General features: G+C 38.6%; 1 protein-coding gene across 7 annotated transcripts in view; it reads right to left on the reverse strand.

Moving 5' to 3' along the window:
• LOC142356889 (uncharacterized) overlaps window positions 1-15498 on the reverse strand; it is a 118284-nt gene that overhangs the window by 1890 nt on the left and 100896 nt on the right. For 4 of the 7 annotated variants that reach the window (XM_075408683.1, XM_075408655.1, XM_075408674.1 and 1 more), the window contains exons 10-23: window positions 11611-11883; window positions 11056-11279; window positions 9347-10792; window positions 8716-8886; window positions 7950-8008; window positions 7775-7876; window positions 7139-7561; window positions 6546-6829; window positions 6183-6194; window positions 3915-4173; window positions 3307-3579; window positions 1744-1962; window positions 950-1301; window positions 14-224 (exon numbers count right to left, since the gene is read on the reverse strand). In XM_075408683.1, coding sequence (XP_075264798.1) covers window positions 14-224; window positions 950-1301; window positions 1744-1962; window positions 3307-3579; window positions 3915-4173; window positions 6183-6194; window positions 6546-6829; window positions 7139-7561; window positions 7775-7876; window positions 7950-8008; window positions 8716-8886; window positions 9347-10792; window positions 11056-11279; window positions 11611-11883 — 4308 coding nt within the window. The remainder of the gene's footprint in view (window positions 1-13; window positions 225-949; window positions 1302-1743; window positions 1963-3306; window positions 3580-3914; window positions 4174-6182; window positions 6195-6545; window positions 6830-7138; window positions 7562-7774; window positions 7877-7949; window positions 8009-8715; window positions 8887-9346; window positions 10793-11055; window positions 11280-11610; window positions 11884-15498) is intronic. The other 3 variants (XM_075408669.1, XM_075408659.1, XM_075408663.1) reach the window with 3 other exon arrangements.

The following is a 15498-nucleotide window of genomic DNA, read 5'->3' on the forward strand; positions in this document are numbered from 1 at the left end:
CAAAGTTCATTACCATGAATTGAGAATGTCTTTGACTGTCTTGCGTAGATCTGAGATGTCATCTAAGTCCATGTTTAGACTCCCGGTGGTGCTAGGACCATTTGAGTCGCCACCTCCATTAGTGTTCTTCTTTCTCTTGTCCTGTTGTTCTGATGAGTCAGAAGATAGTTTCTCACTCAACAGGTGGCTCATCAACTTTCTCGCAATGAAGCTTTTACCAGTACCTATAACAAACAATTCTGTTATTTTAAGCAATTTCAACAAATTCGATTGAAAAAACAATTTTAGGCATATTTTGTTTACAAAACCAAATCCATGAATTTTTAATTTCAGTAAGACTCTGTTAGTATAGTGGTTAGTACCCCAGATTATCACTCTGGAGATCCGGGTTTGCTTCACCTAAAGAGAGATCTTTTCAAACCAAATAATACAAATCAAATTTATTCAATTGAAGTTTTCCTCAAGACTTCAGAGAATTAGTACCCCCCACCAAGGTGAAATTTCGACGCAAATACTTTAGTAGGATCTTGCGTTTAATATATAGGAGGCTCAGAAAAAAATCTAGCAGCTTAAATTGAATTTGATTTAACCTTGGATTCCGATAGCGATGAAACCTAATTGCGCGGATGTAATGCTGATAAAATCGAATGGATTGGAATAAAACGCTTACAAGCTACAACATGAAACTATCACTAGAAAAAGGCCATAATTTGAAGTGGATAAAAATCATACGAGAGATCATCTTCCAGCGTTCATCTTTTTCACTTTAATAGAACTTCTAAAAAAAAACTGAGAAAATTACCAATCACAGTTAGGAAACTTTGCTTTGTCTGAAAATAAAATAATTTAATACGTAAAATAAGTAGCACCTAATTTTCACTCAAAATATTTGTCTTTTGTAAGAAATCGAAAAACCAAACATTAAATCGTATAGAAAATAGGCACTAACCAGGTGGACCAATGAAGACCAGCTTTCTGAATTCGGTCCACTGATTGAAGTATCGTTGCAGGTGTGACTTGGGCACACAAGTGTCAAACACTAGACTGTCACACGAATCTTCGCCCCTTCCCTTGGGGTGCAACAGAATAGACGCAGCTGACGAGAGACTACTCATCGGGTCCGAAGAGTTCTGAGCGGAGGCGATGGGGGTTATTGTGTTAACAGAGGAAGCTGAAGAGTCGGAGAGACAGTCGGATTTGAAGAAGTCGAAGGGAGATTCGGACACGTTCCTGTCGTTTGTTGGGGTAGGTGTCGGAGTGTCACTGTTAGTCGAATCCTTGGGAGTAAAAGTGCGGGTGATCTAAACAACATAAATTTCATGCTTGGACATTGCAATACGAGTTCTCCTAACAGCTGCATCATTTCATATCGAATTGGTTGATCAATTATTTTTACAATAGCAAAATCTTGATGAAATGTGATACAATTTTTCATAAAATTGGGGCGAAAAATAAGATTTTTATCAAAAGTTTCAGAAATTGCGTTTCCTGTACCTTTTTACTTCACAAAAATCGATCACCAAGGTGGAAAGGCAGTCATTCAATCCTAGTGTAATTCTCAGTCTGGCCTTTCTTTCGACTTCTAATGATTTGAGAAAACTCACTTCCAACTCGCCACACCAGAACCGGCTACATGTTTGCAGAAACTACTTCCGTAAATTTTCACAAGTGCTAAGCGCTGAACACTTTTGCAAAATAACTAAATCAGATAGCTTTTACCCAATTGAAAACGTAAACACGTACTGTTTTCCCGGAGCTCCAGCATCTGAGGGAGTCAGCGTTGAGTCCCAGCTGGTTCTGGTCCACTTTGGCCATGTAATCACAGAACACCTTCTGCACCCCAGTGTCTATCTGGGCCCATTGGGTGTTGGGAGTGATGCCAACTGTGCCAATGTAGTAGGAACTGGCCTGGGGCTCCAAAGAGTCACAAGGGTTGCCAAGTGCTAGTTTCACACGCACTACCTGTATTGGGGTAATTGGAGTTAAATTAACCAAAAATTGTAGAAATCGAAAATTAAAAAAACACTCATTTGTAAGGGATATATTTCCCTTCCGACTGTTGAGTAATAATTAGGTAAAAAAAACATAGCTGGTAGATTGCCAGAAAATAGCCGCAATAGATTCGTAGATCGGCAGTCTAAAAAAACAGTAAAAAAGACAGACCAAAAAAAATCGTCTTTTCATTGAAGGCTGATCTGTTATATTTTGATTAAAAATCTGTATAAGTTTTTGCTGCCTCTATTAGCTGATCTCAAATAACCTTCATTTAGAGTGATACACACCCATTTGACCTTATCTCTTTGAATTAAAGTAAATAAAAGTCAATTTCAAAGTGAGGAAGTCATTTTTGAGAGTGAGGTAAGTCAAGTGTGACCAAAAATTTAATCACGCGCATGAACAAAAAAACTCGCTCCACTAAGAGCGAAAAATGACGTCACACATGCAATTCAGTTGAAATTGCATGAACGAATGAACAAAAAATGACTGTGACGTCATATGGTCGTAACAAAAATCATGACGACGAAATAAAAAAACATAGCAGGACAAGTCCTGACGCACAATTCAAAGAATTTTCATTGACTAAACAGAAGAACTAGACCTAGAATGGACTATGAGTGAATTGAGAAAACCATTTTTAAAAAATCAGATCAAAAAATAAGAAAAAAAAAACAAAAAATCAATGTCAAAATGCCGCATGTGAACAAAAAACCACTAGCGAGAAATGAAAATTTAATTCAAACAAAAAACTAGGCCTAGAATGAGCTGTGAATGGATTGGGAAAACCATTTAGAAAAAAATCCGATCCAAAAAATCGAAAAAACAGTAAAAATCAGAGTGAAATTGCCGCATGTGAACAAAAAACCACTACCGAGAAACCGAATTTTTGTTCAAACACCATTTTCGCACTCTACTTTAAAATTAGAGCGAAAAAAATTCACGCCGCAAAACCACTCGCTTTTTCGCTCCATTTCCTGTTTCGGCGTGACCAAAATCACTACTCCAATTTGACTTCAAAAATCATGAAAATGTGTGAACAGATCTTAAAAAAAAAGACAGCGCCCCAATACAATTCAAATTCTTTGAATTGTAAAAAAACCAAGAGAAGGCCAATAATAGCCTCAGCTATCGCTGTGCGGCTATTAAAAAAAACAATTGCAGTGGCTATTTCCATCTAGTATAAGGCTGTAACAACTGGCAACACTGCCGACCCCCCCCCCCCCCCCCCCCCCCAGGTGTTTTGTTCAGGGGAGTAGGAGGAAAGAGATACGAATTCTAAACTAAGCTAAAATCCCAGTCAATTTTCACCTTTAATTGTGAAGTATCCAGCTGCCCCTGGGAAGCGAGGACCTGGAAGTTAGCAGATGATAACGTGGTGTCCAGGAGCACACTCAGACACAAGTCACTGTTGGAGTGCTGTAGATCGGAGGCACTGCAAGACTCACTCGAAGAGTGCCGACAAGCTGCACAGTTCGATGACGTCACTGAGGAGGCCGAGGGAGAACAACGGGAAGATGACACGGATCCGGGGGTATGATGGGCCAGCTTCTCATTCTCGTTACGCAACATGTCCAGTTCGTTCTGCAACAAAAAAGACCAAATAAAAGTTTTGTGGACCAAACTTTCGGAGCTGATTATTATTGTATATTTCAGGCTTGTAAAAAAAATTGACGCAAGTTTAAAATTTAAGCATTTAATACAAGTAATCAGCCACTGCCATAACCAGCAAAAATAATCTCCTTTTAACGCCAATATCCTTTTGCGCTTCGAACTTTCATCCGATTGTTGCAACGCACTACTTAAAAGCAATAGATACCACTTCGATTGTTACATATTTAGTCTGTGAGATGATTTGATCATTGTGAGTTCATATTTGTGAATAAAAAACGTTTTCAGGACTGGCGGTAGAGAAGGACCTTGAGGAGTGACATTTCGTCCTTCATTTGGTCAATTTGGTGTGCGGATGAGAGGAACTGCAGTTTGGTCTCAGTCAACTTCTTCTCATTCTCCGCCAACTTCTGCTTCAGTTGGTGCTGTCCTTCACTTATGCTTCCACCTCCTCCTCCTCCACCTGTTCCACCCAATCCTGTTGCTCCCAAAGCACCTCCACCACCAGTCAGTCGACCGTGTATTGTCAGATTGTGAGAGAGCAGGACATCGCCTGACGATTTCGGTCTGAAGTCATAGAAGTTTTGAAAATTTTTGATTTTAGAACAGAAAGAGCTACGCCCGTTTTGTTGCTCTTGTCATGATCTTGTTACATTCAAAGAACGTTCAAAGCAGATCAGGCAAGTTATCTGCTTGCATCATGGCAAACTGCTCATTAGACTGTTACTTTGTAATTTAATAAAATCATCGACGGTTGCAACGATGCGCTTTTTCGAAGCCTTAAATCCTGGAGTCAATGAAGCAACAAAATTTCAAACATTTTTGGTTCCATTTGAATTTCAAAAACTTTACAAAACGTCTTTACTTGGATGATTTTCGGACACTCGGTTAAAGCATGGCGCCCAGATGCAACAGTCTAATTAGCTTAAAAATGTGTAATGTAATGGACTACAGTACAGCTAAGTTTAAAAACATAGCCGGCAGATTGCCGGAATAGCTGCGAAAGAATAGACTTGCGTGCCGTATAATAGAGATAGAAACAGATACAGATCTAAATTGAAAAAAAATCGACGCCACTCAAAAAGCTAGGTAAAAAACATTCAGCGATAAATTAATAAAGCTTGTTAAAATTCATTCCGCAGAAGCCTTTTATTAGAGACCTTTACTGCATATATGAGTTCCTTTGACCTTAAACAAATTCAAATTAAACTTAAATTTTAAAGCGTAAAAGTCATTTTATTGAGTGAGGTAAGTCACGTATGATCAAAATATAATCACGCAAATGATCTTAAAACCTTTGCTAGAGAGATAATGAGAAATGACGTCACGCGCGCAAACACCGTTAGTGACAGGAAGAAGTCATTCAGAAAATTTGACATATTCAGCTTTGCTGTGTGAACAAATGTAAAACGAAAAAGAGCGTCAGACGACGAAACAAAAAAACATAGCAGGACAAATCTTGATGTACAATTCCAAAAACTTTCATTGACTAAACAAAAACTAGACCTAGTAGAGACTATGAGTGAATTGCGAAAACCATTTCTTAAAAAAATCAGATCAAAAAAATAAAAACATACCCGGCAGATTGCCGGAAAATAGCCGCCGTTGATTCCCATAACTCTATTGGGATTGAAAGAAAAGAAAATATCAACAAAAATTGATATTTGTACAAAAGCATTTTTAAGTGCGATTTATTTTGATGTCATTTCGTAGTTGAACATACTCCTGTCTCTCAGTGAGAGGCTACAGGGTCTAGCATCAATACCAATAACCATTATAGATAGTAACTAAAACTTATGAGAACTAAGTTCAAGTACCGGGCATCTAAAAATGGGCTTTATGGGTTTATCCCGTTTCTATCTCTGACTTTGATTTTTTTATACTGACTCTCTTCATTTTGAATTGCTTTGCTGAGCAGCTGCTGTTTAAAAGGACTTTGAGCAGAATGACAGAGGAGTGAAACTAGCCTAGAGAAGTCAAAAAGATTTCACGCAAAATGTCAAAAAAGCGGCAAAATGGTAAAGCGAAAAAAAGTTCGACGAAGTAAAAAAAAAATACGTTCGCAATAATAGCCGGCTGAGAAGATGAGGGCGGCTATTAAAAACAGAAAATCAATGTCAAAATGCTGCATGTGAACAAAAAACCACTAGCGGTAAAGCGAGTTTTTGTTCAAACACCATTTTCTCACTCTACTTTAAAGTTACACGCCGCAAAACCACTCACTTTTTCGCTCCACTTCCTGTTTCGGCGAGACCAAAATCACTACTCCAATTTTACTTCGCCCCAATACAAAAAAAAGACAGCGCCCCAATACAATTCAAATCCTTTGAATTGTAAAAAAACCAAGAGCACCGCAATATAGCTCCGCTCAGCTTACAGCTTCGCAGCTATAAGCACACTTAACAAGTACTCATGCTTACATGGTCATTTCAAACTATTAAAATTGTCATTTCAATCTATTAAAATTGTCATTTCCATCTATTAAAAATATCATTTCAATCTATTAATAATGTCATTTCAATCTATTGATCTTCTCTATTGATTAATTAATACAACGCAAACCTAACTTGACGTACCGGGATAAGTACCTGTACACACAAAAGTCACATGATAATATGCCATGCACTGTTATATAATTTCTCGCGTGAAATTTGACGGCCCGTTCACAGCATATTTGATAACCCAACAAAACAACTAACTCCAACGATTCTCTTCTCAAAGCTTTTAAGTGTTTCGTAAAGCAAGCAAGTTTCAGCAATGTAATTTTGCGAACTCAGACCCAGCTATAAGAAGTGTACTAGCATTCAAATGTTAGAAACCATTGATAAGCATCCTCTATCGTTTCAAGCTAGTGCTTCCAAATTTGAACTCTGCCCTGTGCACTATGCACACTTCGGTCATCCGGATATAGTTTCTCAAAATATTGCTCAGAAACTCACCTAGGCAGCGATGCACTGTCTCCGGGAGACGCGGAAGCCAGAGCTGAATTGAAATGGTGCATTGGTGACGTCACAATCTGAGAAGCAGTCGCCAGTTGCCTCAATGCTGGATCTATCCCGTGTACTGCAGGGGGTGGGGGACAAGGATGGAAAGGGGAGGCGGGGTTGGAACCGCCATTTTGACTGGAGCTATCTTCCGCATCCGAGGCACAGCTTAGAGATCCGCCCGCTACAGGTCCTCCTATTGGACTCTTCTTACGCCCGATTTTGAACGTACTCCGTAGCTAAAACAAATAAAATTTTATTTTTTTATGATTAACTCTTAATGTAGACAGGCTTTTGTGAGCCGATTGGTTAATCATAAAAAATCATAGATCGGCTCACAGAAGCATGTCTACATTTCGAGCTCCGTTTCTATGACGTTTTGTATTAGCTTAGCTGATAATTCAGTTCAGCTGAGAAGTTCAAACTGTCCCCAAAAAGTATTTTGAAAGTTTCCCATTAACTTGAAATTCGGTAAAAATTACAAAATGCTACGTAATTTGTCACCAATAACAAAATTGCTTGATGTCCAAAATCCTATCACAACTAACCCAATTTTTCTTCACTTTCTTATCGCTCATTTTATCCCCAGCACCCATAGACTGACCACCAATCGGACTCGAGTTGTCTCTGTGAACCGTTTCATCAGAAGGCGCCTTATCAGTTTCGTCCGCACCTCCTGGTACTTCGTCAATAACATCATCAATTTTGGAATCGGAAGATAGCAAACATCCGGCATCTAGAGAGTTTGCTCTGACATGTGACTCGCGACCTTTCGATACAGCAGTCGGATCCCGTAATTCTTTCTGGCTCGAACTTAGCAGCTCAGGCTTTTGGTTCACTTTCAACTCTTCAATTAGGTTCTTGAGGTTCTCTATTTCGTTGGCAGTTGACTCACTGCCATCAGGAAATATATTGGACAACTTCTGGTTCAAGTTGCTCAGCGTCTTCTCAAAACTGGCTACCGTTTGAGCCTGGAACATTTCAAATTTACTGAACAAGGATAAGAAAAATGAGGATAAGAAAAATCCTTGTTTCAAATGTTGATCAAAATTTTGAAGATTTTAAGCTAAAAAGACTTGAAGTTAGATTCAAGAAAGAGATTTAAAAGTTCTGCGTTCAAAAAAGCATGCAAAAACACATTTACAGAGTTCTAAGTAAGTGGTTGTAGAATTGGGTTCACTTACATTGCATATGATGTGAGTAGTGAGTCTGTTGACTTTCTCATTGGACATTAACAGCTCGTTCTTCAGTCTTCGAATAGTCTCTGCCATGTTCTGATTCTCAACCTGAAATCATAACAAATCCATGATCCCATCCGAGGTTATGAATTACTCTCAAATTGTTGATTCTTTAACTAACATTAGCGGACTCGAATGAAGAGGCTGAGTTGAGTGACATGTTTGATCCACAGAAGAAATCTGAAACATATCCATTTTCATTTTCAGATCATACTGCAACTTAACAACAGACATGGAATCTAAACGATAAATGCCTTAAACTTATTTTAAAGGTTCTGCTGTCTCTTCAATTCTATTTCAATTTTTAATTAAGGACTACATTCTGTGCACCTGGCATAACATTAATATTAAGTTGGTACTTTTATCAATCAATCCCAATTTTTGTCTCTACATGTTCACGTGACGAATTTGACAGTTGACGAGGAATTAATTAAGCTATTCTATCTATGGTCGATGCTATAGAGTACAATGTATACACTGTACAATAAAAAAAGACACAATAGCTACCATGTGAAAAGCTCAACTAAAAGTGGTAACATTTACTATTTATTTAACAAACATAGTGCCATTAACTAACATTTAAAGATGCAAATATCTACCGTTTGAAAATAATTGGATCTTTTCCGTTTGAAAGCTCAGTGGGTACAAATTATTTGCAACCCCAGAGGCACGTGCCATATTTTATTTTTAGAAATTGATCTACTATGTAATAACACGTGCGCTGCAAATCGGGGTGCATAGCGTACTTGGGGGGGGGGGGGGGGGGCACAAACGAAAAAGATCCTAATAATTAACTAAAAGTGTGACAATCTCTACTTCAAAAAAGATTCAACTAAAAAGAGTGACAACGTCTATGATCTAAGCGTGTTGCTACAAATGAGACTAACTGTCGCTGCAGCCAAGACTGGCCAGCTCACCCAGGGGGTTGCAGGTTGAGTTCAGGGTCAGTTCTGGAGGGAGGGTGCTTCCATGGTGGGAGGAGGAGCCCTTAGAAGAGCCAGTGGCTGTGGCTGCCTGGAAGAGTCCAGTGGAGCTGCCACTTCTCGAATGCTTCATACCTAAATAAACAAGCATGAATTGAAGTTGTTGTATGAAAAGCGACAAATGGCGAGTTCCAGATGTCAAGTAACCTATATAACGAGTTCTGTTAAAATCTTTATCTTGCTGAGAACAATTAATTTATCTGCGATCCCTACGCTGACAAAAGTTTGACAGACCTCGAAGTATATCCATCTTAAACTGTCCTCTAACTTTTTTTAAAAAAAATCATGATTAACAAGTTCATGAAACTTTTAGTGAAACGTTACGTAATAGTTTTTGGAATGGCATATTGGTTTTCTCTGTTAATCAATTTTAAAAGCACATCCTTTGAAAACTATTTTAGTCCGAATGATTCTATATTTCAGGATAACTAGACGCATTTCATTCGGACACCTGGGGCTTTATAACTCTTAGCTCAAAGACTGGCAACTCAATAAAGGAAAAAGTTACTCTTTGTCAGACTGTAGCAAAACATACCAAGCTTCTCACCTAGCACAGGCGTGTTCATTGCGGATGAGTTAGCTGTGTAGGATCTGGGGTTGTAGTCAGACATTGCACTCAGTCTATTGCTGTTCGTCTCCACACTCAAGTTATGACTATGGATATTATTGTTAGCGCCACTACACGTTGAGATAGAGGACGGTGAAACACATGAGTTCAACCCAGCTGCTTTGTTCAGTAACTCCTGGGTCAGAGGCAACTGCGTGTAATGCTTGTTCTGTGCACCTCTGGCATTGTCAATACTTTGTGTTCCCGGTGATATCGTGCCTAGAAGTGTCATTTTTTCAATCGGACTGTCGCCCTCTATCTGGCTGTCAATTCTTGAGCCCAACTTGCCACTTTTGGATCGTGACAATGTGGATGATAGTCCAGAGCCACCGTAGTCACTTTGAGTGTCAATATTGTGCGGATTTGCCAGACGCTCTCTAAGGTTCCGGATGTCCATCAATGCGAACGAGGACTCGAGGTACTCACTGCCAGCACTGGGTTTCCGGCTTTGTTGATTGTTCATTTGAGCCGCACGGGTTTCCAGCATTCTTCGGAGGTTCGCCTGTCCGTGATCACGACGCCCAGTGATATCTTCCGTATCGGAGAAACAACTTTTATCGTTCGATGTCATCATTAAAGTTGAGCTTCGTTGGGAAGCCATGCTCGCTGTTTCCCACTCCACATCTGATTCTGCATGGATTGCAGGAACTGCCTTTTTATTTGAGATCAGACTCCCACTGGCTTTGGGGTTCATAATTGGGGTTGTGTTAGATTGCTGCAGTAAGTTTGCTTGATGGTGGCTAAGGTTCGCGACTTGATTCAGGTTGATAGCCGAAACGTTGCTATTAATAGCTTGGTTTCGACTATGCAAAACAGTCAGTGACTCATTAGAGTTCACCAGTTCTGAGTTCTGGAAACTTCCACCCGAGTGACGCTGACAGTCGTCGGATCTCGCGTCTTCGTGTTCCTCAGAGACGACACTACTCACACTGCTAAGCCGGAACACATTTCCTCTTACTTGTCCTGTCAAAGGCTGTTGCGATTGAGAATGGGCCAAAATATCTGACGTCATCTTGGATGGATCAGGATTCGTGAATGCCGAACTATCATGACTTTGAATTCCTTTCGAGTCTTGGGATGGAACCAGAGGCTGTAATTTGGAGTTCGGACATCGTTTTATCGTTGCGTTTGATCTGCTATCGTGGTTCTTATTGTTCGATAACTGAGGCGATGATTCTGAAGATGAATACATCGAGAACTCTTCATTGACTTTTTCACAGTTGATTTCTGTCAACTCGTTTGTGTTTTGAGGAGTGTTTATTTGTTGGGTTTCTTCACTACGATTAGCGTGTTGTTGTGGTTGTACAATTGCTGTTTTCTTGGAAGCTCGCATTGGGTGGGTCATTGGAGGTACGTGAACAACTGAATTAGGGTCTAAATAAAATAATCCTCATGAGCAAAACTAGAAAACAAAATATTAGAAGAGTTAAGTGTCAAGAATATACAGTACAGTACATTGCCCCGCACAAAATGAAGCAATAACTGACCATTCTTTATGTTTTTCTAATTTGTTTTTTAATCCTCAACCAAGAATGACATGGAACTGAACTGTTGCATGTTAAATTTCCAAGTATAAATTGAGTATAACACAAGTGGCATGTGGTTCAACCCGAAAAAGCAGGAAAGCAACAACAAACCTTGACCATTTAAGTGCGTCCTGTCATTGGACCCGTCATAGTTCAAATCTTGCAGTGGTTTCGAAGCAGCATGGTTAGCAGGCGATGCGTGAGCACTTGTAGTCGTTGAGTTAATGTTAGTCTTGGACTTGTCCAGGGGCGATGTGATGTTAGCCGAGATGTCACTGCTCAGGTCATTCACAAGGTCACTGATGTTGGAGGTCACAGAGTCAACGTCGCCTTCGCTAAAACGGGAAAACTATCAAACTCCTAAGAACTTCAAATGTAGAACCAATTTTGAATACCACTGACCTAGTAACTTTTTGAACAAAGTAGCGGCTTTTGGAAAATGTTCAAACACATGTCAGCAAATCATACCAATCAAGTCTAAGCTGTAATTTTCTGGGAAATAACAGCTTCAATTCACCATATAATTAGTTTTCCTATCTAGATTGCGTCGTTTGTTTCAAAGTTTTACACGAACAATGTAAAAAAATGTATCACAAGGAGCTCAAATGTTCATGCTAGCAAAACTGGTTTCGAATAAAAACTGACCAGACGATTTAATCAACTAACCTGTCAGATTCCGCCAGCTTGATATCCGATCTCTGCAGACAATCTTTGATAGCTGAAATGCCGTCTTTGAACACCCTCTGCTCCTGGTTGCACGATCCCAACGAAGGGATCATCGGTTGGAGATGATGTCTGGTTCCACCAGGTCCGGGCATCTTGCACCCCATCATTGCTGCAGCAGTTGCAGGAGCACTACCCATCTGCATCATATCCGCCCCTTCGCTCAAGTACCCTGCATGGCCCACTGAGCCATACACTGGTCCATAATTAGAATCCCTGTAAACAATTGGACTGATTGAGCTTTGAGAATGGTAAGTCACAGATCCGACTTGTGATCTGTCAATCACTTGGTAGTTAACCATTGGCAAAGGCCTCTGATTGGGCGAGGACTGATAGCAAGGAGACGAAACTGGGCGATCGGTTGTTTTGTTCTGATAAGGCGGAGAAAAAGGAGATTGGTAAACGTTTTGATGGCTCGATTGTGTAGATCTAACTTGCAAGGGAGCTACACCACTCGTACTAGAGTTTGAAAAACTATTCGTTCGAGGTAATCCGCGACTCTGAGAAACTTTATCAGAGGCTTGGGGACGCCTTGGGGGAGGTGGTGGAGGGATCAATTTCTGCGAATTCCTAAGCCCTATGACAGTTTGCTGTCGCCTCAAAACGGGCCTGTTTTTATTTGGTTGTTGTTGTTGGTTATTAATAAAATGCTGTTGCTGTTGGCTATTAGCACAATTCTGCTGTTGCTGTTTTTGTTGAGGCTGTTGTTGACTAGCAGGGTCAAAATAAACATAATTGGGGTTTTGATTTTGAGGCACAACTTGATAATAGTAATAGTAAGGCGAGGCTGGGTCGGATTTGACCCAATAATCGGAGGGATTCATAGTGGACGTTTTCAAAATAAATTCTTGCAATTCAATTACGAAATTGGAAACAAACTCATCGAGTAATTTCACTACGGGCTAAGTATGGGTGTTAAATATAACCACCACAATAGCTCACAGGCTTAAGAACCGTTGCATTTTATCTTTTTTTCTCTAAAAAGGCGTGCTAAAGGTAAGCTACATTTCAATGGGAGAAAAATAGCAGAATCAATTTAGCAAATTGCTGCAAGCTCTAAAATGAAGACGCTGCTGCTTTTAAAACGTCCTATTATTTACCGGGAACAAATAAATAAACAAACAAAAATGTGTAATTGAATTAAGCTCGTGTAAAAATTCTAAAGACACTATTTCAGATGGTATTGCGGATCAGTTCCAAAGAGGAACAAACGAAGCGATAAAAAAGCGTACAAAAATCTGCCAACATATATAAATTGTACCAACATAAAGAGGCTATTTAAAATGCTCAACGTCTCCAACTTCAATGCAAATATTCACAAACGTATGATATTTTGTGAAAATGGAAAATCTCAAGTATTTTTAACGCCACACAATTTTAATTTCAAACCAAAAACAAACAAATGTAGCTGAACAATGAAAGTTCAAATAATGAAACGGTCAACTGACGCTGTTACTAGCTGTTATTAATTAAAAGTCAATTCCAAATACGATCGATATGAGAACTAATTTAGAAATGAGGTGTTGTAATAAAAACAAAAAATAATCAATATAATTCCAAAATAGGTGTTGACTAAATACTTGAGCAATGTAATAGCCCCCACGCTTGAAAAAGAATTCAAATTAAATAACTCGCTAGCTCTTGTGTCACTTTTGAAATTGCTTCTAATATTTCACTTAGTTAACGTTAGTAATAAATAGAAGACACGTGATTTGGATTTCTGTTCACCTAGATAACAGCAACTCAGAAAGCGTCGCTATAAATATTTAAATAAGGCACAACTTTACAGATATAAACGCAGAAAAAGTAAATAATGTTTAGTATTACAGATTAAAAATTTATCCAGGATTTTAGAATAATCAGTTTAAATTTCTATTTTTGCGTAAACTTTTCAAACTAATACTTTTTGAACGGGGCAAACCTTGAACAAATTATTTAAGAAAGATCAAGATACAATTTAGCCCAATCAATTAATAAGCACTGTAATTTTCTAAATGAGGCTTTTATACCCCACTTGTAAAGCCAAAAAAGCTTCCAAAACTTTGATAACCTAATGAAAGAATTGAATCAAAGATGCCAGGCTAAATTGCCAGCGGTCATTTAGTTCACAAACAACACCTCAGCATAATAATCAGGTCAAATAATAACCAATTAAGCCGAGAGTTGCGATTAAAAACAAAACAAGTTTGAACAGATTAGAGTCGACCAAAACGGAGCTTAGCAGAGACAGACCGATGGTATTAACAATCACCGATGGTATTAGCAATCGATAAGTAAAAAATTACTAAGTCTAGTTAAGCAGACGCAAAAGTCGAACCAAAAACACCAAGTTGCAAGCAAATATATAAGTTTGCAGATAATAACGATTAAAGGCGAATTATGAGTCAGTCAAATCTATTCAAACTGAGCCATTTAAGGAAGTGCGTCTGTTTATTTCAGTCAGTATGGTATTAAAATGGAGATATTCCTTTTAACAACAACAGCAATATGACTCATGCTTTTCAGCCTTCATATGGAGCTTATGTCTCATATTTATCCATTGTTCGCCTATTCAAGGATAACAATCAATACAAAAACATATGCATACACACTTGCGTGAGAGCGAGGGGACGGAATTTGCGACTACCAAAGAGTTGAATTTTCAAATAAAAATATTTTTACAACGCCAGAATTTCTTTTTAAAGGTAGAACGCGAACAAAAAGCGAGGGAGAGGTGAAATAAAAATTTAATGTTATTCGATCGCAGTGTAACAATTTGCAACTGCAGATAACAACGCATTAAGATAGCGCCGCTGCTTCTGGTGATGTTGTTTTTTACTGCTATCTGCTGATGGTGATACGGGTTGATGACTAACTTGTTCAGCTCTGATAAAAACTACCAACTGTGACGCTGCTCAATTGATTTTACCCAATCCATTAATCACTAGATGGGCCAGTTGACACACCTAGTCTACTTTATAACTAGCTCCCATAGAAAAATTAATCAAGTATTCCATTTAGCATTGAGAAATGGGTGCAATTTTGAAATCGGGTCACCCACTGTACATCAATTTTTTTCAAAAAAATACAAAAAATGTATGCAAAGTTGCCATAGGTTAACACCGTAATAGCCTGAGGTCCAGCAATATCTCAAAAACGCATGTTCTCAATGGCATCCTCAGAGGAAAACATAACAGAATAATGTCAGAGGAAGTGCCTTCAAACTAAAAACAAGTTGGACAAAAGTGGAGACATCATTCAGTTTTTGAACATCTACCAAATAAAAAACCAAAAAAATAAGAATCATTTATGTATCCAGAAGCCAAAAAAAAAACAAAATTGCAATAAAATCAAAACGTTTGATAAATTGAAAACCTTTGATAATCAGCAAGTTGATGAGGCAATAAGTATTTGTCAAACAATTCAGGCAAGTTCCAAGAGGAAAAATTGAAAACCCTAATAAAACCTTAAAAATTCTCATGGGATGAAATTCAAAATGTCAAAAACTGAAATCTAGATAATTAAGAAAACTATAATCAATCACATCACAAAGCGATTTCGTCACATCTTTTCAACAGCACAATCTCGGGCTTCATTGGTTCATTCCGTTTCTTTCGTCAATTAAGAATGACAGGCAAAAACACGCACAAATTAATAATACAAAGTTCATTTGAGAAAAAATTCAGGCAATAACTAACTGATACCCCAGCAGGCATATTATCCCGGAAACTAGCTCAACACAGAGTTGCAACGTCATTAATGCTGTTAAAAGAGAAGCATCGAGACTTCGTTTCCATAATCTAGCATTACTGTACAAATCTTACCAACACAACGCGCCAATCTTATAATTTC

The sequence above is a fragment of the Convolutriloba macropyga genome, chromosome 2 (assembly GCF_964194025.1).
Source record: "Convolutriloba macropyga chromosome 2, txConMacr16.3, whole genome shotgun sequence".
Taxonomy (NCBI): domain Eukaryota; kingdom Metazoa; phylum Xenacoelomorpha; order Acoela; family Convolutidae; genus Convolutriloba; species Convolutriloba macropyga.